Source organism: Ursus americanus, chromosome 29 (genome assembly GCF_024610735.1).
Source record: "Ursus americanus isolate L20-20 chromosome 29, mUrsAme1.1.p, whole genome shotgun sequence".
NCBI lineage: Eukaryota > Metazoa > Chordata > Mammalia > Carnivora > Ursidae > Ursus > Ursus americanus.
The window spans coordinates 35,252,531-35,275,969 of NC_142155.1; the positions used below are offsets into that span (position 1 = coordinate 35,252,531).

The 23,439-nt window shown below is 54.7% G+C and overlaps 1 protein-coding gene and 1 non-coding gene across 2 annotated transcripts in view; one reads left to right on the top strand and one right to left on the bottom strand.

Moving 5' to 3' along the window:
- Positions 1-23,135, top strand: part of LRFN2 (leucine rich repeat and fibronectin type III domain containing 2) — a 39,262-nt gene extending 16,127 nt beyond the window's left edge. Inside the window, exon 2 of the mRNA XM_045813716.2 lies at positions 22,157-23,135. Coding sequence (XP_045669672.2) covers positions 22,157-23,135 — 979 coding nt within the window. The remainder of the gene's footprint in view (positions 1-22,156) is intronic.
- LOC123802819 (U6 spliceosomal RNA) lies at positions 9,786-9,889 on the bottom strand. The gene has a single exon (XR_006782668.1). It is a non-coding gene; the product is annotated as a U6 spliceosomal RNA (small nuclear RNA).
- Positions 23,136-23,439: the final 304 nt, after the last annotated feature.

Consider the following 23,439-nt stretch of genomic DNA (forward strand, 5'->3'; position numbering starts at 1 on the left):
CAGTAAGGGGAAATAGCATGTGCAAAGGCCCTGGGGTAGGAATAAACTTGTCTTGTTGGAGAAGCAGCAAGGACTTCAGTGCATCTGGAAGAAGAGTGACAGTGAATGAGATTAGAAGACTGGACAGGGCTAGATCATGTGGGTCCCCATAGGCCATGGTGAGGCCTTGGATTTTAAGCTGAAAGAGATGAGAGCCACGGGGTGGGGGAGGGTAGTTGAATGCAGGAGAGTGGCATGATGTGATTAAGAAAGAAGATTCCGGTTGCTAGGTGAAGAATAGACCTCAGGGGGGCAGGGTTAGAAGCAGGGAAATAAGCTACAAGATGGTCGCAGGGGTCTTAGTTATGTCTTGAAACCCACCCTGCTCCGTAACAGTCACATCCATAAAATGCGAGAATGACTCTTCCGTCTTTCCCCTCAGTGTCCTTAGAGGGGGAAAAAGATCAGGTGTGGGCAGGTGAGTGAGCAGGAAATGTTCGGGTGGGGAACAAAGCAGCGCTTGGTCATGGTTTTTCTGGCGGGATTCATGGGCCTGCGTCTGCCCCGCTGGGGAGCCTCGCTGAGGCCCAGCCGCAGCCTGGAGTGGAGAGGCGCTCCCATCTCCCCCTGCAGAGCAGACAGCTCCCACATCACCATCACCGTCCCAGCTCCGCAGTCAGCGTCCCCCACCCTCTCCGCCCCCAGCCCTCTCTGCTCCCAGCCCTCTCACTCTGATAGGGAGTGATTATTTATGTTCTTGTTTAATTAGCTCATTAGGCATGTGCTGCAGTATTTCTGATAATAAATCTCCTTCTCTAGTGGCTCTTCGGTGCGTTTTCGCTGCTGCCGGGCCACAGTGATGGAGGCAGCTGTTGCAGATGCGAGGCTAGCTACTGGTCAGGGCTCGGTAACCTGTGTTCTGTCCCCTGGGGGGGGGGGGGAGGGCGGCGTTTGGACAGGTGGGGAGGCTGCAGAGGCCCTGGACAAGGAGACAGGATCTTGGAAGCTGAGGCGGTGGCAGCAGCCGGCACTGAACGCCAGAGAGATATTTTTACCACCCGTCAAAATGCCACCGTGTGTGAGGCGGTGCCAAGGGCTGCTTCCCAAGGCTGCTTTGCTCTCCTCCCCCAGCCTTTGATTGTTGCTCAAAAGAAGGTCTGAGTGAAACAGCGAGACTTTGAAAATTCCCGGGTCGACTAGGCTGGTGCCCAGCAGTCGTTTCCCTCTGGCAGGGGCTAGAAGAAAGCTTCTCCACTACAGCAAAAGTGCGTGGGTGGGAGCTGCCAGGAAAGCAGAGGTGCCAAGATTTACACCCAAACCCCACACCACCCCCATTCTGTATCGAGCAGGCCTACGAATAGGACCCCACCCAAAAATGTTTCCTTCGTAGAAGATCAGAGAGCCTGAAGTTCCACCGTTAGAGATGCACTTCTTTGCACTTATCATAGGCAAAAACCTAGGTGATGCTGAAGTGGTTTCCTCCAGGACTGATCAACAGAGGGTATGGACATGAGGGGGCGCATAGTGGTGGTCCCAGCAGGGGGAAGAGGGAGGGGGTCAGGGAGGGGGTCATACGATGACCTCAAAGCCCAGTTCCCCTGTGTGGACATGTAGCTAAGGACTTGAGAGAGCTCAGGGGGAGGGAGGGAAGGCCAAGGTCTTGACACCGGTCCAGCTGTTTATGTGCCACAACTCTCTTGGATTCTGTTCTTCTGTCTTTAAATGAGCCTAGTTCTTGCTACTCTCACAGACTGAAGAAGGTCCCGAGTTAGAAAAGGACAGTTCAAGGTCATCCAGGGCAGCCCTCTCCTTTCTTTGTGAATCCTTATGATGCCCAACACTTCTCCCATCTATCACCCCCACCTGACCTCCCCCCGACACCCTTAGGATATTAACTGGCCCCATATGGGAATACCTTCCCCACACAAGAAACTACCCCCTCCTTTTTCCCCCAAGAGCCCCACCTACCGTTGGATGCTGTAGCTGAGAAGATTTTCCTTATTACAGGCCCCCGACTCCATCTGCCTCTACTTCCTGCCCTTCCATTCTGCCTTCATCCCAGTCAGGAATAAAATGAATTCTGGTTTCAAAATAGGTCCGTTTAATGTTTGCAGATAATTCTTGTGGCTTGCCGAATGTTATTTTTTTCAGATTCAACAGCCTCCTTCCCTGCCTTCTTCCCTTCTTGCCTCTCACCTTTGGTCATTGAAGAGGTCTTTATCATATGCTGCGAATGTCAGGTCTGGGCCACTCTGGGTGAAAATGGCCACTCACAGGCCACGCCTGCCCTCCTGCAGCTCACATTTCCCAGGGAGGCAGACAGAAAGGACTCGGTACTGGAGGAGAACCCGATTCAGTTACTACGGCTGTGATAAGTGCCGTGCAAGCTGCAGGCCAGGTCCTGGGAAGGTCAGGGAGGTCTTTCTGGAGGAGGTGACCCCGAAGGTCAAATAGGAGCTCCGTCAGTGAAGAGGCACAGGAGGCACTTCCGGTACAGGGTGGTGCCTGTCTCTGGGGCGGGAAGGGAGAGGGGACGCCTTCTCTGGTGCCTCTCCTGCTCCCTTGCCTCGGAAGCGTGTCAGGTAGTGCCAACACACGCAGAGGCGTGTGTGGGGTCTAGTGGGCAGCGTGCTGGGTGTGGCCTGGCCAGCCCCAAGTGGACTGCGGCACCCCTCCTGGGCTGGGGGTACCCCTCGTCTGAAGTACAATCAGCCCTTTCTGCTCCTGTGGTCCACCTCCCACACAGACAGGATGCCCCTGAGAAAGCTGCTAATCTCACGTTGTTCTGAGCACCCCCCCCCCCCTTCCCGAGATAGGATGACTCAGAGCTGCCGAGCGGCTCTGTGTGCATACCTCAGTCTCAGGCCACAACCAGTCATCCTGGGGTCCAGGGCCTCTAGCGCAAACCGCCTTACTGATCTCCGATCTGCCATAAAACGGATTTTTAAAAATTTACTTGTCTCCCATGTTTTTATGTGGCAAGTCATCTTCTATCTTTGGTTAGAAGTAAGTGGGTTATAAATCACAAAACCGACTGATGGAGATTAGGTCAAAATTGCCAAGTAAATGCAGGTGGTTTTTTTCCTCCAGTAATGATGATGATAATAAGAGCCAGCCTTTTGGAGAAATTATCATGTGCAGGTACTATTCCAGTGGTTTCCATTTATTAGCTTATTTAGTTCTTTCAACATCTCGATGAGGAAGGTCCTGTTATGATCTTGCTTTTACAGATGAGAAAACCGAGGCACAAAGAGGTTAAGTAGCTTTCCTGAGGTGTTCTGCCTGGGATTTGAACCCAGGCAGGCTGGCTCCAGGGTCTGGGCCTCGCTGCCTTAATAATATGCAGCTAGCATTGGAGTGCTTGTGCTGTGCACCCCACTGCACCGGACATGTGCACAACTACCTGAGAGGCAGCTGTTACTATTACGCCCACTTTACAGAGTAGGGATCTCCAAGATCAGAGAGGGTAGGTAAGCTGCCCTGGGTCTCCCAGCTTGGGCATGGCAGAGCCAGCATTCAAACCCAGGCCTGCCATGCTCCAGCCAGCTCCCAATGACTCTTCTTCCTCCCAAGATGTGAGTTAGGGTAGAGAGGAGTGCAATGGATGTCTTGGGGTCACAGGTAGTATATTCAAACTGTGGCTGGTGCAGTGAATGGAGCATGTAATTCTTGATCTTGGGGTCATGAGTTCAAGCCCCATGTTGGGCATAGAGCTTACAAGAAAGATGGGAAGGAAGGAAGGAAGGAAGGAAGGAAGGAAGGAAGGAAGGAAGGAAGGAAGGAAGGAAGGAAGGAAGGAAGGAAGGAAGGAAGGAAGGGAGGAAGGAAAAAGGAAAGAAAGAAAAAAAGGAAAGGAGAGAAAAAAGAGAAAAGAAAGATAATAGAGACCAGTGACCCCATTTCCCTTTTATATCATCCTCTTCCCAGCCGCCTAATCTTTTCAAAAACCCAGAACCTTCTGCCTACTGTCACTCAGAACCACCATGAGGAGAAAGGGGAAGCGTGAACACATCCCCCCACCCCCACGTAAGGAAGAAACAAGGAAAAACAGGTCGGTGCTATAGGGAGGGATCTCACCCAGACAAGTGGGAGAACTTCTGGGCAGTGCTGGTGATGTGTAACAGACTAAACCATAGCTTCTTTAAAAGCAGAAGGAGGCCCTGGCTGCATAAAGGGCCTGGAAGACTCCATGGGAGGCCGGAAAGCTAATGCATGCCTTTTGCCCCTTCTCCACGCTGAGGAAAGTGATGACCAGACCCTGGGGCGTTCTCATTTATAACTTGCCATCTGAACCGTGGCTGCTTGGCCGCCCCATCGCTACCTTCTCCCAGGACTGAAATGAAACGCGGGGCATGGGTTCAACCTTAGTGATGGGGTGTACTCAGGAGAGAGGGAGGAGATTTATGGCTTGGTCTCTGCCCTTAATGAGTCGTCATCCCCCAGAGCCACTGCGGCCACTGCCTTCCTGGCCGGGTGAAGCCCAGAACCAAGTGCTGAGGGGGAGGCGGGTGTGCAGGGCTGGAGGATGGTGCCATGAATCTCTGACAGCCACGGGGCTCCCTGGCTCATGGATGTCCGGCGGAGGGAGCTGCCATTGGATCACAGCTGAGCTGTTGACCTTGAGTCTTAAGCAAAGTGAAGAATAAAATGTCGTATTTATTCCATCAGAGACACAGGAGCTATAAATTATCGGAGTGTGGATAAAGACAGTGGTCAATCACTCATCACTCTTGAGAATTTGGCTCATCTGTCTTCTGGCCCCATCACCCACTGGGCAGGCTGGGAATCAGTGTGCTCAGAGATGGGGGATTCCAGAGGACCCCAAACAGTGCTTTCTCTGGAGCACAGAAGTGCCAAGAATGGCTGAGATTCATAGGTTCCTGGAATGTAAGATGTCCCTCTCTGCAAATGGGACCTTCTCAAGGAGGTTTCCCTGGCTACCCCACTTAGAGCTGAGCCTGCCCTCCCTCCACCAACACTTTTACCTTCTTTTAACCTGCTACACTTTTCCTTTTTTTCCCATAGCATGCTCCATTTTATGACATATTTAATCATTTACCAATTATGTGTATTTACTTTCTGCCCGCCCCCTGCCCCCGATGCCCAGAATGTCGACTCCACAAGGCAGGGACTTGTGTCTAGGGCTCACTACTGTACCCCCAATGCCTGGAGCAGCGCGGGCTTAGAGCAGGTGCTCCAGGAACATTTCTTGGATGAACAGACCTGCCTGGAAAGACCTTAGAAGTGGTCTAATCCCCACTCCTTTCTGGGCCCAGGAAAAGCAGAGACCCAGACAGGGGGCATGGGACTTGTCCTGGGTCCTACAGCCTCTTAGGGGTCTCCGGGCTGGGAGAAGAATCCCGGCATCCAACTCCTGGGCCTGAGCTGGGGTCCTGCGTGGTCTGAATGGCAACCACGCCATTCAGAGGACGTGCTTGCTGGTCACATTCTGCTAAGTAGCTATAGAATCGGGAGCCAGCAGCCCAGGGTGGGCAGGCTGGGGCTTCCTGGCTTCCTGGCTGGATTTAAAAAAAAAATGGTAATGAATAAACTGATAACTAACTTCCTAAGCCTAAAGGGTCCAATACTATGGGTTCCGGGACTGTGGGAGGTCAGGGAATTTTTACAAGATGACTGAGAGGACAGTAAGCCCCTTCCCCTCTGGTGACCACCAGTGTGCCGGGCCCTTCGCACGGATCGCTCCTCTCACTCTGACTCCCAGCTGTGACGGAGTATAATAATAACAGCTGACATTTATTGAACTATGTGCCAAGCACTGTTCTCTGTGCTTGTAGGTATCCATTCATTTAATCTGCCCGACAACTCTATGAAGTGGAGAGCTTCTATTATCGTCCCCATGTTACAAATGAGGAACCAGAGGCAAATATGCCAGAATGTAAATGCTTCCATTCTGGGTGCTTGGGATGCATCGGTGAACAAAACAACTGAGGATCCTTGTCCTCATGGAGGAAGCAGGCAACAAGCACAATAAATGAGTAAATTATCTAGGCGTGGGGAGGCAGTAAGTGCTATGCAGGGGAGAGCAGAGCAGGGGAAGGGGCTCGGGCGGTGGCAAGGTGCAGCTTAAAGAGTGTGGCAGAGTGGGCCTCCCTGAGAAGGTGAGGTCCGATAGAGGCTTGAAGGAACTGAGCCAAGCGGAGGTCTGCAGGAAGGGCATTCTCGGCAGAGGCAAGAGCCAGGGCCAGGCCCCAAGGCCAGAGCAGGTCTGAGGAGCAGTGAGGGGCCTGGGTGGCTACAGCGGGAGAGCAAGGGGCAGAGGCTAGGAGATGGGGCAGGGAGGGAGTGGGGCCAGATCCCAGGAGCCTTGCAGCTCCCTCAAGGACATCTTCCTAAATGGTCTGACTCATTCAAATGCTAACATAGGCCACAGCCTCAAGCCAACACCCTCCTCTCTGCTCACACAGCGAGGATGCTTCCATAATGGCCAATAGACCCACACTCACGCACACACTGGCCAATGGACACACACACACACACTAGCGAATGGACACACACTCATGCTCACATTGGCCAATGAGCACACACTCACACACACACTGGCCAATGGACACACACACGCACTAGCGAATGGACACACACTCATGCTCACACTGGCCAATGAGCACATACTCACGCACACACTGGCCAATGGACACACACACACGCACTAGCGAATGGACACACACTCATGCTCACACTGGTCAATGAGCACACACTCACACACACACTGGCCAGTGGACACACACTTACACAGCCACCCCGCCAGAAGCTTCATCCTCCATCCTGCCTTGTGTGCGGGAAAGGGCAAGAGGGGCCCTCATCAGCTTTGCTCCATCTGCAGCCCAGCATGGCCTCTCCATAGCCAGACCAGGAGAGGGAGGAAAGGAAGCCAGTTCCTGGGGCTTCAGACCCATACACCACAATAAACAGTGCTGGAGAGATTCCCAGAAAACTATAGACCCAAGTCTTTGATGTACTCACACGTGATTTACTCACATGATTACTTCCATATAAGAAGATCACAGACCCCCATGACCATCCCCAAGGGACACCAAAGTGCATTTAGTGGCTCTATTCTGTGCTCATTGTCCCCACAGGAACTGCTGCCCCAGGCCTGGGGAGGGCTCAGGAAGGAAAGGATAGTAATCTTGCTACTTTTAGGCACTCCCAGGTAGAACCAGGACAGGCACCTCTAGACCAGGCCGGACTCACCTGAGAGCTCCCAGCTAATGAATAAGTCCCACAGTAAGGTTCACCTTCTCATCACCGAGCCCCTGAGCCCCCATACAACCTACCAGTGCCCCCAGACAGCTCACCTTCTGCCCTCCTCCTGGGAGATGGATGGGTTGGGTGGTGGTGGTGTTCTGTATGAAAAAGGTGATAGTGATGATGAAGGTCGGAGACAGACAGATACGTAGAGATAGATGGAGAGAGAGAGATGACAGACGTGATAAAGTGGGAGCATTCACCACATTCATACATGATCTATTGAGTATATATTGTATGCCAGTGTTTTGCATACGTTATTTCTAATCCTCATATGACCTTGCAATTTAGAACTGCAAACAGCTTTTACAAACAAGAAGAATGAAGTTCTAGGAAGTTAAGCGACAGGGTAAAGATGAGGCAGCCAGTAAGTTGTGAGGCAGGATTTGAGCTCACAGCCCAGGTCACTCGGGTGCCTAATCCTATGTGCTCTCAGGGTGGGGAACCTGGTGCTCGGGCTCCGCCAGCCCTTTGCTGGCTGTACCCCACCTGCCCTCCTCCTGCCTCTCCCTGGCTTTTATCACCCCTCCGCTGGCGATATTCTTATAGAATTCTAGAATATCAGAATTGGACTTGGAAGCACAGAGAAGGAAAGTAGCTTGCCCAGGGCCACACAGCAAGTCTGTGACAAAGCCAGGGTTAGAGCCTGGACCTGAGGGTATTGGATGGGTGGGGATGTCTCTGTTCCCCCATCCTCTCTCCTGCTTGGCCGAGCAGAGTAGTCTCCCCACTGTGGGGACGTCTCCTTCCAGAGGTCATTCTCTCCTTACCCTGATGAATTCCTTCCCAGCCAGCCTGCTCCGGAGAGGCAGAGGTGGGCCGGGAGGATCCCCGGACGTGCAGCCCAGAGAAGGGCTGAGCAGGCTCCTCCCGCTGGAGAGAGTATCTCTTTGCTGAGCGGAGTCAGCAGTGGAGTGACGCTGCCGCCTGGCCAGCTAGATGTCCCGCAGGCTCCTCGGTCGTGGGGACCAGGCTCTGGCCTCACGGCTGGAGCGGTCCTCAAGGAAGCACCGCGGGGTTCTCCGTCACTGGTTCGTGCACGGGTGCTGAACAACCCCTCGCACTGTGACCCTTGACCACTTCCGTGCTGCATCCCAGGAGACTCCCTTCTCCTAGGTTTGCTCAAGTGTCCTCTGGGGTAGGTAGCAGGATTATCGCTCCATGGCACAGACGACAAAGCTGAGATTCAGACGAGCGAGATTTCCTTGTTCAAGATTGCTCAGCTAGCCGATGGTGGGGCCAGGAACGGAACCTGATCTACCCCGAACCCCAGCATCATCATGGCTGCTCCTGACTGCACACACACGTTCTAAGCACGGTATCCGGTACCGAACAAAACCGTATTTACTGTTCACGGAGACACCATATGATCGACATTATGAACCCATTTTGCAGCAAGAAAACTGAGTAAGGCTCAGAGCTGGGATGTGAAGTGACTTACCTACACAGTCAGTGAATTTTTTCCACACAGCACAAATTCCACTTAGGGGTGGAGACAATTCCCTTCTTCAAGGAGTTTCTCGTCTGACAGAGAGAGGGATCTATAACTGGGGGGAAAGGCGGGACCCCCAAACTGAGCCATGAGATGACTGAGGGCTTCATTTCATCTTGATTTCTTCTATCAAGGGTCAGCACTGACTTCCCCACTGTCGTCGACTCAGAACCTCGTGTTTACTGTTCAGGCCTCCTGCCGTTGCACACACTTACCTCCTTTCATCCTGACAGGGTCCCTACAAAGCAGGTGCTAGCATTGCTATTTAACTCAGGCAGGGAGGGTGACATAACCTGCCTGGAGTCCCACAGCTAATCAGTGGCAGGGCAGGAATTGAACCCAGGCCCAGCTGACACCACAGTGGACCCTGCGAACCACCATGTGATTTTCTTGCACGACCTCCTTGCACCCATTTGATTCATGCCAAGTTCTGCTCTAGAGCTGCCTTGTTCTTCAACCGCCAGGACAGAGGGAGAAGCGCAAACACAAGGCCAGGGGCCACCCTATTCCACCCAGGCCCCTCCCCAAATGCTGCCCATCCCTGATCTGACAGGGCCGACCGAGCCCGCGCACAATGGAGCCAGGAAGGCCCTGCCAATGGTGATCGCCCCCCAAGGGTGCATCAGCCACCCGGACGTGGCAGATTTGTTTCCAACAGCCTACCCTCCTGGCAGGATTTGCTTTGTGATGACATTTGCAGGGTGGCATTGTGTGTGTGTGTGTGTTAAAATATATGGGACGTGAAATTGACCATTTTAGGCACTTTTGAGTGTGTAGCTCAGTGGCACGCAGGACTTTCACACTGTGGTGCAGCCGCACCGCCCGGTCCCCCACGCAGACTGCACCCGCCACACGCCAGCTGCCTCTCCCCGCCCCCCAGCCCCTGGCAGCCGCCCTTCCTGCCACCTGCTATCTCTGTCAACGTGAGCGCTCGCCATACTTCGAGTAAGTGGAATGTGCCACAGCTGTCCTTCCATAGCTGGCTTTTTTGCACTTAGCGGAATGTCCTCAGGGTTCACCCATGTTGTAGCCTGTGTCAGAATTTCATAAAAATAGGCAATGCTTCATGAATTTTCATGTCATCTGTGTGCAAGGGCCGTACTCATCTCTCTATCATTCCAATTTTTGTACATGTGCGGCTGACGCAAGCACCGTGGTAACATTTTTAAGGACGTTGGTGCCACAGGTGACTTTGTCCCTGGAAGGCGCCCGCATGAAATGGTGCGTCTACCAACCGGGGGACCTGTCACATCAGGTACGTCATTGCGCGGCGCTGACCTGGGGTCTGACCGTTGTTCAGGTGCAGTTTGAACGCAGCTGGTGGGGAATCTTTATTTTGAACACTCCTGTGTTTGCAACGAGGTATAATTGGTCTGACACCTTCTGTGTTTTTTTCTGTGAGTGATGAATTGTTAGTGAGCAAGCTTTTCTCAGCTCCTCAAGGAGATAAAAGGCAACTCTCATCGTCATCTTCACTGGGGGACCAGGGACCAAGTGGCCCTGGGAACGGGGTGGAGGTGGCGGCCATGCTTACCCCCACCGCCTCTGATTTTTCACACTCACACGGGAGGTTGGTACTGCTCTCCCCATCTCGCACGTGACCTAAGAGGTTCAGAGACAGACAATGATCCCGAGTCACACGGTTGGGGGCAGAACCGGCCTTCAAAGAGAGATTTCTGTCTGCTTCCAAAACCCACACTTTTTCCTCCAAGACATGCCAACCCGGTCCTTGGGGGCTGGGAGCTAAGGACAAGTAAATACAGAGAAAAGTCGCACATCTGTCACGATTTGGATGAAGGGAGATAGAAGGAAAGTTAAAGACACACAGAAGAGAGGCCTTCCGTGGGTTGGGGAGCTTGCCTGGTCAACAGCAATGGCAAAAATGAGCTGGCAATGGTAGAAATGTTGCTTTAGGGGAACAGAATGGGAACAACGGGGCTTCGTAGCAACCGCAGGGAAATCACAGGGCGTTTCCACTGACCGCGTGCTCAGTGGGAACCACCGATGGGATGCTGCTTCCAGAAAGTCCAGTGCAGTTTTGGGCGGGAGTGGGGGAGGCTCAGGAGAAGTCTGATGTCCGATCGGGGTAAGGTGGGGTCTGACCCCGCTCTCTGTGCTCAGAGTGCCCCAGAGAGGAGGGCTGACCACAGACGCAAGTGACCAGAGGTGAGCAGCCGAGAGGCACATGAAAACTGGGGCCCAAGGAAATGTTAGAAGGAAAGGGAACATTAATTCTGCAAAAGTGGAACCTCAAGTTGGAATGGGAGAGCCACTGCAAGATTTGAGAGAAGCACCGACGTGTCCAAAAACAGACAAACCACCACCTTGTTCTACGTGTCCCCATAGGGTTGGCTTGGGGTCCGTGGGAGAAGCAACAGCTATCAGGACACAGCCCAACGTGAGCTGGGATTCCCCTCCACTCGAGGCTGTGTGAAGCTGAATGGGCTGCCCGGCCTGTACCTGACCCGTGGGAGCACAGTGCTGACAGCCAGAGGGGCCTGTCGCGGAGGGACTCGCGCCCCTCCCAAGCCACGTTCCTGAGGTCTGTGTATGGAAATGGCAGGGGAGGCAAGAGAGACCAGCAGACATTGGGGAGTTGGCCAGACAAGCACCTGGGTGGGAGGGCAGGCTGGGCCAGCAAGGGCACCAAAGCAGACCTTTGGGTCTGAGATGGCTGCTGCTGCGCCGGGCTGTGTGTCTGCCTCCCTAGTCGGAACTGAACCCAACCTCGCGCCTGCTAGGTTCATCGCTCCGCTCCCCCCCGCCCCCCTCCCCCGCTCCGACCAAATGACACCCTCGGTCACCAGCTAGCATATGCTGAGCTCTCACGAAGGACCCAGCACCGTTCACACAATAGGTGCTGACTCATTTAGTCCTCATAAGGACCCTGTGAGGGAGGCCCTGTCATCTGCCCCCCTTTACAGAGAAGTTGAGCGGCTTGCCCAAGGTCACACAGCCAGTAAGTGATGGTGCCAGGCTTTGAACCCCGACGACCCAAGACCAGCGCTCTCGCCCTGACCTCCTGGCTCAATCCTCTCCGTGAAGGAGCACCATGGAGCAGGGAGAAACTCCCTTACTGGCACTATAGTACCAGCCAAACACGGGGCCTGGCGATTTCCCATGCCCTTGCCAGGTAGCCGGCTGTGCCATGCTTCCCGAGTCAGGCAGCAAAGGAAAGGTCTCCCCAGGTCAAACCCTCACCTGTCACTGGGTAAGCCCTTACTCTGGGGAGGTGGGCACAGAGGTAGCCTGCTGGGGCTTGCCTCACTTTGGCCTGATTTCCAGACATCTCCACAATCACTCCACTAGGGTTAACTAACGTTGTCACCACTTGTCTTCTGAAAAAGACTCTTGGAGTCATGTGGAGGGTGGGGGACACATGTCCCTGCGGTGAGTGTCCCAGGCACCGTGCCTCCCTGCCGGCCCAGCCAGGACACGGGGGCAACGCAGGTCTCCCGCTTTCTAGCTGGTGTGAGGACCCCGAGGCCTGCATTTCCACTGTAAGAGATGTTTCTTTTGGTTCAGCATCACCGACTCCTTTACATGATAGATGTTCAAGAGGAACTTACTCTGTGCCAGACACCGAGCTAGGTTCTTTGTGAATCATGACTCATGTAAACCTTATAACGACCCTATAAGGCAGAGCTTATAAATGCCCCATGTTACAGAAATCGGGTATTTTTAGGCAACTAAGGCACAGACAGGTTAAGAGGTTGCCCGTGGTACCCTATCACAGCTGGTTAGCAGCGGAGCCAGCGTTTGAACCCAGCAGGCTGGCTCCAGGGTCTGCTCACCCCCGTGGCACTCTGCTGCCCTGCACCTTCTCTTTCTTCCCAGCGGGAGGTAGTCCCGGGAGGCGTGACATTTATCATTGGGATTGGATTTATCGGGGATTTTTCTTAATAGAGACTTATGCAACCAAAGTGTAACTCCTAGATGGGAAGTGGAAAAGCAGGAATGACGATTTAGAAACAGAGAACTACACGGGGTTGGGGGGTGCAGAGCCTCTGTTTGGCAAGGCTGAGAGTCTAAGCACTCTGAGGGCATGTGAGCTTGAGCCAGGCCCAGGGGAACCCCGGAGAGACCCCACTGAACCTCAGGTCCAAGGAGCCAAGAGAAGCTGCAAGAACCAAAACGAAAGGATGAAGCTGTCCAAAGTCACTGAGGGACCTTGCGGGGAGAAAGAGAACCCAGAAGCCCTATGGAAACCTCTAGAAGTGGTCCCTGAGCTGGACGGTGTTCCCCGGCCTGACCCCATCTGTTTGGGGTGCTGGGGCTCACACAGGAAAGCACCTGCCTCCTGCTGGGGCCCTCCGCACGCTCTAGAAGAGTGCCGTCCGATGGAGCTCCGGGACGGGACGGGGGTGCTCGGCGGCTGCCCCGTCCCGTGTGGTAGCCTCTAGCCACCTGTGACTAGCGTGACTGGGGAACTGAATGTTTAATCTGATTCCATTTTAATTGATTAGAGTCAAATTTAAATAGCCACATGTAGCTACTGTGTTAGGTAGTGCAAATAGAGAACACGCATTTCCTTCACCTGCCCAACAGATGTTTTTAAGGGCTTCCTTGGTGCCAAGTGTTGTTCTCAAGGCTGGGGAAATATCAGCGAACAAAACAGGCAAAAAACTGACGCCCAGAAGGAGAGCTAAGATTGATTCTACTGCAAGGAGAGAAAGATAATTAATAGTAAGCATAGTAAATAAGCAAATGCTAGCATCTTTCAGGCAATAACAGTGGAATGGGGGGGAATGGAGCAGAGTAAGGGGCGTGGGGGAGCCAAAGTAGAGATGAGAGGAAGCCTGCCATGTTAAATAGGAGGTCAGGGAAGGTGACATTGGAGCGGAATTGAAGGAGGTGAAGTAGTGAGCATGGGCCATCTGGAGGAAGAGCACTGAGGTAAGGACAACCGCCAGTGCAAAGGCTCGGAAGCAGGGGCACCCTCGGCAGGTTTGAGGACTAGAAGGCAGGCCAGGCGCTGGTGCAGAGTGATCCGGGTAAGGAGGAAGAGAGGAAATAAGAGAGGTGAGGTGCAGATCACATGGGGCCTGTGTGGACCACACAAGGACTTTGACACGTGAGACAGGCCTCACTGGGGGTAGAGAGCAGAGCAAGAACTTGACCTCATTGGCTTTTACAAGATCCCCTGGCTGCTGGTGCAGAAGAGGCAGGGGGAAGGAGGGTAAGAGAGCCCACCCAGAGGCCAGTTCCACAAGGGCTCTGTTTCCCCACCTGGCCTGCTCTCCTGCGGGCTGTGGGAATGGATAGTGAGGGCTTTGCCTCAGAATCTCAATCATCTTGAATGGGGCTTCTTTACCTGCTGACAGGGTGAAGTCAAGAAGACAGAGGGCCTCAGGACATCCGGGGGGCCCTGTGTTCTCAGGAGGGGCAAAGGCAGAAAGGCAGCGGCAGAGTGTGGTCCCTGGCCCCTGGCCCCGGTCAGAAGTTCCTAAGAGGCTTCTGATTCTTGGAGCCCTCACTCAGTCACGCCAGCTGCATGCTAATCCCATCTTAAAGAGCAGCCATATGGCTTTCCCTGCTACCACGCAGGGCCACACATTTAGGCAAGGCCAGCACCTGGCCTGAGACACAAGAAGAGGGGTTTCGATAGCTTGTATTAGTAATTCCAGCAATTCTAACTATTCTCTGATCCCTAGACCAGAAACAATAGACAGAGGACACAGGCTCTTCCAAACCCATACCACTCTGTCCCACTGAAGTTGAACACAGCCTCAGGATCTTTCTCAACCCTGGAGCCCAGCAAATACTCTGGGTTGGAACACAACACCGAACATATTTACAAGCCTTCCAGAACCTGGCTCCTGGCTACGACTTCAGTGACCTCACCTCCTACCACTCTTCCTTCCCATCACTCTATTCCAGCCATACCCGCTTCCTCACTGTTCCTGCCTCAGGGCCTTTGTCCTGGCAGCTTGCTCTGTGAGGAAACTGCCTGCAAATATCCACGTGGCTCCCGCCTCGAGTCTCCAGACCTCATGCGAGTGTCAGGAAGCAGCCAGACGACCCTCAGTGCTCACCGAAATCCCATCTCTCCCCCCAACTCCCCCTGCAACCTCGGGCAGTTCAGTTACTGCCTCTAAAATGGGAGCTTAATTATGAACGGTACTTTTCAGGGTTATTGTGAGCACTGATGGAGGTAATGTGAGAGTGCTGGGTTCAAATCTTGTCTAGGCACAAATGTCCTATGAGACGTTGGGCAAAATGCTTCTCTGAGCTTCAATTTATCTGTGAAACGAGGATTGTAATAGCATATCTCCCTCATAGAGTTGCCATTAGGATTAAATTAGTTTAATACATGTCGCATACTCAGAAGAGTGTTTGACATATTTGAGTGTTCGATAAATATCAGCTGTCATTGTACTAATATGCGATTTTTGGGTTTTTTTGGTTTTCTGGGAGTTTTTTGTATTGCTGTCAGTTAGCCTGACTCTAAGACCTGCTTGCTGCTAAAATCTGACTCTGCTCAGTACAGTTCCAGGTCATTCAGTAGAGGGCAGATCATGCTCGGGGCCCTGGCAGGCCTGGCTTACAACACTGGCTCAGCCACTGTCCGGCCCCATGCCCTTGAGCAGGTGACCCACCCGCCTGAGCCTCAGTCTCCTCATCTGTAACGTGGGGATAATTATTCCCACTTACACGAGCAGTGCACAGAATCAAAGAGACCGTGCCTGTCAAGTGCCCAGCTCATGGGAAGTACTCGATAAGGTGTATGCCGGAGAGAAGCAGCCACGCCTCCTCTCTACCTGGCAGTTTGTACAGCGAAGCAAACAGGCCCCTTGCGGGAAGAAGGAGAGGCTGGGGAGCCAGGGCCGCTCGCTTTGTTTTAATGAGGCTGTTTTGTGTGCCCCGAGATCTTGCAGCCGGCCAGAGAGGTTGGCAGGCTGGTGGTTCTGAGAAGAGCAGGTAAGGAGGGTGCAGAGCCAGGGAGGTGAAGTGGGGCAGCTTGACGTGGCTTCTCCAGATTGGTGCAGGGGCCCAACTGGGAGCCACGGTGCATCATGGATTTGGTGGAGGGGGGGGGTGGTTGCTGTTAGTCAGGAAGTCTTCTTCACCTGGAGACGCAGACACCTCTGGCTTCTACCACCCTTCAGGCCTCGCTGTCACCTGTGTGGTCAAGACGGGTCACCGTACCCCGTGTCTGGCCGCAGAAGGGAGGGAGAGTGTGGGGCAGGCAGTCCCTCTCTTTTAAGGCCTGGCCGGGGGGTGGCTCACATTCCATTTGCCAGAACATATGGCTTGGATTCCTCTAACTACAAGGGAGACAGGGGAATGTAGTCGAGAGTGAGCCCAGGGAGGGGGAAGTGGGCTCTGGGGGTCAGCTCCCAGGCTTTGCCCTGAGGCCCTGGGCAGAGAGTCAGGATCTCTCCCGTTCCTGTTCTCGGATGCTCTGATATCTTTAATGGTAGCTATTAGGAAGGAGCAGGCCTGGCCTGCAAATGTTTCTGGGAGAGGGCACACAGGAGTCACCTCAGAAGTGTCAGGGGACACACAAGAGTGTCTGGAAGGGTTGAGAAGAGCCGTGACTAACACTGGGGGGAACCACCTTTGCACACCATCTGTGTGTGAGCACTGACACCCACCCACACATGCACACACATGCACCTCCACGCCCACACTCACACGCCCCACACACGTAACTACGTGCACATCCATAAAGGTGGTCAGGAGGCCACACAGTGAGCCTCAAGGATATAGAAAACACCTCTGTGGAAGGATCTCCTGGGGACCAGCCAGTGTCTGCGAGTCGCCGTTAGCCAGCCATCATATTTAAAGAAGATTCTCTCCCATTTGTACAGGCCTTAACATTTAACAAAGCACTCTTTCACTCACTCAACCGTAAGGTAAATACTGACTCAGCCGTGACTCTGGGCCACATACCATGATTGGCTGTGGAGCTACAAAGTGAGCGAGACAAGGCCCCTTTCCTCAAGGGAGCTGTTGGCAGCGCGTAAACAGAGAAGGGCTCTAAGGGAGGGATGCGTAAGGGTGGGGGCAGCTCTCGGTGGGGTCAGATGTGACGTCTGGGTCAGTCCCCAAAGGACACAGTCACCCGGTAGAGAAAGAGATCGGATGCTTCCAGGAAGAGGGGTTGCTAGAAGCCAAGGGGCTGGGGTGGATTATGTGGGGAGTGGGGAGAGAGTCAGAGAAGGTGGCCAAGTGCTTCCTGCAGCTGGAGTCCCACCAGTGAGGCCACGATGTGCTGCTGCTGTGAAGCCAGGATAGTCTCTTCCCAAAGTGCAAGGGGAGAATGATAACAGAACATTCTCGTCACAGGAAGGTTACCTCCCGTGCTACTCGGGATTCAGTCAGGAAAAATAAAAGCACACTCTATATTTAAGACGGAATTCAGTACAGGGGTTGGGCTACCCAAGGGATGGAATCGCTGGGGCTTCAACCCCGGGGCAGGGAGGCATCGCAGAGATGAGGGACAGCAGGAAGCCATAGTCCCCTCCCACCCCAACCCGGGGGCGGAGAGCACAGGAGAGGACATGACCAGAGCCAAAGATCCAAATCCATCCAGCAGGAACCAGACCCCCAGGAGTGGGGATCACAGGGGGGGGGGCTCAGTAGCTGATGGGAAGGCACCACATGAAGCAGAAAAGGAGGAAGAAATAGCTGGCTTCTCCCCCGCCTCTGGTTCTCCAGCCTTCTCCCAGGGCCGCCATTGGCCAACTCTTCCTGCAAGCCCTAGCCCAAGGAGACTGGAAACAGGCAAGGGAGCCTGGGAAATGTAGTTCCTTGGCACACAGAGTGGGGACAGGTGAAAGGGAAGACAGATGTGGGAGCAAATATTCGGGTAACCAGTATGCTCCTGTGATTCCTTCCTAAACCTCTGGCATCAGCTGCAGACATCAGCTGTAGATTTGTCTGATAGTATTAAGTATGAATGCCAAATGCATATTAATAGGGGAAAAAAAAACAACTCAGAGGCAGCCACTTACGTTTGTTTTGTTTTTCCTGGGTAAGTGCTTGGGGTTGCAGCTTTAAATTGTGCTTTAGAGCACGTGAGCTTAATTAAATTTAACATGTTGGAGCAACTGAACTTAAAATAGCAATTCATGGTTTCTGCTAGCAGAGATGTTGCCGGTGTGTGTTATAGAAAGAAACCTATCAGGATTTCAGGAAGTGTCTTTCACACAGGATTTCAGGAAGTGTCTTTCACGAGGTGGGCTGTGACCCGATGGTTGTGCCAGATATTGCCTGTTACCTCCCCAGATCCACCCCTCTGTGCTTCTGTGTGCCCTGGAAGCCTGACCAGTGTACTGCCAGGAACCCCAGCAGCCGGTGGGGTTCAGCCATGGGGAGCAACAGCAGAAGATTGGGAGGAGGGAAGAGTGAGTTCAGGCAGGGTCTGGTGACCTCCCCTGGTATGCTCAGAGCTAGACTGGAGAACATCACGTCTGCTACCAATCCTGGTTTATGGCACATTCCCTTGCGGCCCCCTCATCCCCAAATCTACCCCTTTGTAACAAGGTCCTTTGTAAGCAAAGGCTTTAATTATGCCTCTGTGAGTATGCCTTCCGCTGCTATTGGGCCCAGCTGATTCCGAGCTGTTTTCCTACAGACTGTGGGCTAAGCCAGAGGGTGTGTGGGTGGAAGGACAAGAATGTGATGGGCAGCCTGGTTTGGGAGCCCCTCTCCGGAGCTTGGACTGTCTCCTGTAGGTCACCGTCAGCCCTTGAGGAGTGTTTCAGTGTGCGAGGGGCGTGGCCAGAGTTGTTTCAGATGGTGCGCTCTGGGGTTGGTGGTGCTGAGCATGGACGTGAAGGGAGCACAGGCAGAGGCAGGGAGGCCTGTCTGGAGGCTGCTGCACTCGTCCACACCAAAGACAGCAAGGCCTAAGCAAAAGTGTGAGTGTGGAGTTGGAAGGCAGTGAGCAGTCCGGAAGGTGGAACGTGGGACATGGTTAGGAGTGAAGCAGGGACCCGGCCTCTCCAGATCTAGCCTGGAGGACCAGGGTTTGGTTGTGCGAGGGAGCATGAGCGGGTAGACAGGGCCACCCGGGCAGAGATGAGTTTGGTTGTGTCACTAGAGTTTGAATAGTGCCCATTTCACACGATTTTCTCATGCCGTTTGTCATTTTGGTTGCCCAGGGTGGGAAGCAGCCTTGCTTATGCCTAAAAGTGTGGGATCTGAATCCCCACGGACCCAGATCTGGTCTCGGCTCACCACTCCCACGAGGGAAAGTGACAATTCCTTAGCTTCCTCCTTCCCTAAACAGGAATGATGATAATGACTTCCTCCAGGGGTTGTCAGGTGGGTTAAGTGAGATCATGCACGCAAACTTGGGCACAAGATTAGTGCTCAGCGAACACTGGTTATTGCTGTTTTTGCCAAAGGTGGACTTGACTGCCAAGGCTGTTTGGAGCCAGGTGGCTCTGGCTCACCTGTAAGTACACACACACACACACACACACACACACACGCACACACATACCCAGGAACCCAGAGCTCTTTCCTCCAGCCACGTTTCTGATGCGCCAGTTACAGTGAGAAGCTTCTCCCAGCCTGCCCCCTCTCACCCCTGGTGCCAAGGATCCAGCTCAGTCTGTTGCACTTCTGTCAGCAGCACGGCCCACTGTGGCTTCATCATATTCTGAGCTGCCCTGCCCTGGGAAGCAAGGGGGAGAGGCGCCAGGCAGGGTCCCACACAGAGTCGCCCTGAGGCCTCAGGAAAATAGGACAGTGTCTGAGAGATGGGAGGGCACAGTGGTCAGGAGGGAAGGCCCTGAGGCCAGACTGCCCAGGTCAGATCGCCGCTCTGTCAGTTACTAGTTGGGCGCCCCTGGGCAGCCAGCTTAACCTTTCTGCACCTCTGGTTCTTGTCTGTAAAATGGAGATGACGATTCCAGTTATGAGTATTAATCCCCTTAAAGATCTCAGAACGGTGCCTGGCACATAGGAAGCCCTCCCTAGACCTTAGCCCCTCTACTTTATTATTAATTAGGGGTAGGGGTGGTGTCTGCTTTCCAGGAGAAGCCAGCTAAACATGGATAGGAGGTCTGGGCTCATGGTCCATCCGCCGCGTCCTCGGATTGGGGCAAAGTTTAAGTGCAACCCCGGATGTGAAAACCCCATCACATAACAGCTGTTCAATAAGCAAGCTGGCCCATCCCCCCCCCCTTGATGCATGTGCTCTGACACTGCTCATGACCCAGCAAGGTGCTGGGGGGCAGCGGTGTGGGGTCAAATCCCAGCTGTGTGTGTTTGTGTCTGCACCTCTGCCCCCCCCACCTGCAGAGTAAGGGTCACGGTAGTGGCTGCCCCGGAGAGTTGCTATAGGACTAAGTGAGCTGAGAGCCATAGGGCCCTGACAATGGGGCCTGGCACACAGGTGACCCTTGGGGTTTGCTTACTGCGTCACTGTTCTGGGTACGTATCGCTCCTCCACTGAGGCTTCTATCGTCAGCTCCAAGGGGAGATGAAGTGCGCTCTGCCCAGTGGGTGGCTGAGCAGGCCAGAGATCCTGCCGGTGGAGGCATGAGAGCGTGGTGGGCCCTGAGCACTGCTCCAGGGAAGGGGTGACTGACAGGCCACAGGCGGGGACAAGCTTTTCAGTGAGATGAAGAAACGTGCCTCATGTTTGTGACATGGTAAGGAGCAAACCCAGACTGTGGATCTAGGAACCAGTGTCCAAGTCCAGCGGCCCAGCCTAGCAGCCCCAGCTGTGTGACTTCAGGCAAATCACTTAACCTCTCTGAATCATGGCCATTCCTCTTCTGTGCCAGGAGGGCATTAGTCCCTATCCTCACAGGGTTGCCACAATGCCCAGGTGAAACAGATAGACCTAAGGGGCTGGCCCGCGGGCCCTTGCAGATCCCCCCACCCCGGCCCCACCCAACCTCTTGTAGCTGGGGGGTGGGGGCTGGGGACCAATGCTTCCTCCGAAGTGGCTTCCCCAACCACACAGCAGCCTGGGAATGTGAGGAAGGAGGCAAAGACCTCCTGCGCGGCCCACTGACGGGTTGTCAGTAAATGCCTGTCAGCTCCAATCCTGCACGAGGAGCTCCCAGGCCGAAGTTTTCAGGCTCTGGTATTTCATATTTGAGATCTCAATTAAACTGCCTGACTCTGGGTTTGTGGGGTTGGTGGGTGCTGATAGAGCCCTTAAGTAGTAGGGGGATGGAGAACGGAGGGCTCTTTGGGAGGAGGGGTGGTGGGAAAGGCAGAGAGGGACTTGGCCCCTCCAGGACGAGGTGACTATCTCTGCAGGAGTGTTTATGGGGTAACAGGGCATTGTCTCTGGAGATGCCACAAGGCACGATACCTGGACAGGGCCTTAGAGATCAGGGTGTGCGCCCAGGCTTCCTGAGGGTCCCAGCAGAAGAGGCCCAGGACAGTGGGTGGGCCCCAGTGTGGGAGACTGCAGCCCCCCCCAGACCCTCCCCTAAGGTGGAGGGACCAGGCCTCTCTGCACAGAGACTCTTTCCCCAGCCTCTTGCCATGCCCCGGAGGGAGAGGAATCATCCCTTCCCTCTGGGAAGCAGAATCGCCCTCCCATCTTCCACATCTCACTGTCCCCCTCCTTTCCCTGTCTCCAGCTGTCTTCTGCTTAGACCCCTCCAACCTGGTTTGCAGCAGCAAACACTCTCCTGCCAGGCCTGAGAAAGCCATTCGCAGAGAAGGATGTCATGGGCTCCGAGGGCAGGGCCTGGACTGTGACTCCTGCAGCGCAGGGCCCAGGGAGGGGCTCAGACAATGTCCATGAATCTCCAGGACACAAGCAGGGGTGGATGGAGTCTGGGGCATCCCGAGTTTAGGCCGGGCAGGCCTGGCTCCCACCACCTCCCAGAGTCTGAGGAAGACAGGCCGGGAGTCAGGCTGGGGGTTTCTTTGTTTAGACTGGGCTTCCACTGGCTTTAACCTCTCTGCCTCTCCATGTCTCCCCCTCTGCCCCTCCCATGGTCCTTCTCCCATCTCTGCCTGAGGCTCCCACCTTCTTCTCTCTACCTCCTTCTTCTTACCTGCTCTCCACACCCCCCTTCTCGTTCTCTTCATCTTCACACTGCTGGTGTCTGTGTTTCGGCCTCTTCTGGGCCGTTGGGCACTTGGTCTGCTTGTGAATTTCTCACTGACCCTTCCACCCCTGAATCTCTCTCTCCCTGCCCTTTTCACCCCTACATGTCCTGCCCTGGCTTCGTACGTGGGCCTCTCTCCTCTCCCCCGGGACTCCTTTACCACCTATCACACCCTGTTCCTGCCCTCTGCCGTCCCTTTGCTTCCTCCTCCTCTCTCCCCTCCCGTCCCGTCTCCTTGGCTCCTTTTCCCACCTTTTCGCCTGTCCTTCTCTCTCCTGCTCCACCTCATTCCCTCTGGTCCCTGTGTCTGTCTCCCTACCGCCAACCTCTCCTGTCCCTGCCTACCCTCACTGTCTTCTCCCTCTGCGTCCACCCACCCCAGGATGATCCCAGCCTCCAACAAGGCCTTCGTGGTCAACAACCTGGTGTCTGGAACCGGCTACGACCTGTGTGTGCTGGCCATGTGGGACGACACGGCCACGACGCTCACGGCCACCAACATCGTGGGCTGTGCCCAGTTCTTCACCAAGGCTGACTACCCACAGTGCCAGTCGATGCACAGCCAGATCCTGGGCGGCACCATGATCCTGGTCATCGGCGGCATCATCGTGGCCACGCTACTGGTCTTCATCGTCATCCTCATGGTGCGCTACAAAGTCTGCAACCAGGAGGCCCCGGGCAAGCTGGCAGCCGCTGCGGTCAGCAACGTGCACTCGCAGACCAATGGGGCCCCGCCACCCACTCTGGCCAGCGCACCCAGCGGGGTCCCCACGCAGGGGCCACCCAAGGTGGTGGTGCGCAATGAACTTGTACAGTTCAGTGCCAGCCTGGCCCGGGGCAGCGACTCCTCTTCCTCCAGCTCCCTGGGCAGCGGGGAGGCCGCAGGGCTGGGGCGGGGCCCCTGGAGGCTCCCACCCCCTGCACCCCGCCCCAAGCCTAACCTTGACCGCCTGATGGGGGCCTTTGCCTCCCTGGACCTCAAGAGTCAGAGAAAGGAGGAGCTGCTGGACTCCAGGACTCCAGGCGGGAGAGGGTCTGGGACATCGGCCAGGGGCCACCACTCGGACCGAGAGCCACTGCTGGGGCCTCCAGCGGCCCGGGCCAGGAGCCTGCTCCCCTTGCCCCTGGAGGGCAAGGCCAAACGCAGCCATTCCTTTGACATGGGGGACTTTGCCGCCGCAGCTGCTGCAGCTGGAGGGGTCGCCCCCGGTGGCTACAGCCCCCCTCGGAGGGTCTCGAACATCTGGACCAAGCGCAGCCTCTCTGTCAATGGCATGCTCTTGCCCTTTGAGGAGAGTGACCTGGTGGGGGCCCGGGGAACTTTCGGCAGCTCCGAGTGGGTGATGGAGAGCACGGTGTAGGCCTGGGGGGGCCTCCTCTCGGTCACCCTTGCAGGGTGGATGAAGGGGAAAGAATTTATACTGGCAAGTCTTTGTGGAGTTTCCATGGTGATGTTTACATCCAGGGACAGTTTCGTCTCCCTGTCAACCCCCCCCCCAACCCACACCACCTTCCAAGCCTCTCCCCCACCACCCAGCCGGGGTGTGCTCAGGGAAAGCGGACTCAATCGCTAAAATGTCAGACTGAGCCCTGAGTGTTTGGAAAGGCGGACTCCCTCCTTTCTGATCACGAATGTAGTGTGTAAGCAAGTGGCTTTGGATTGCT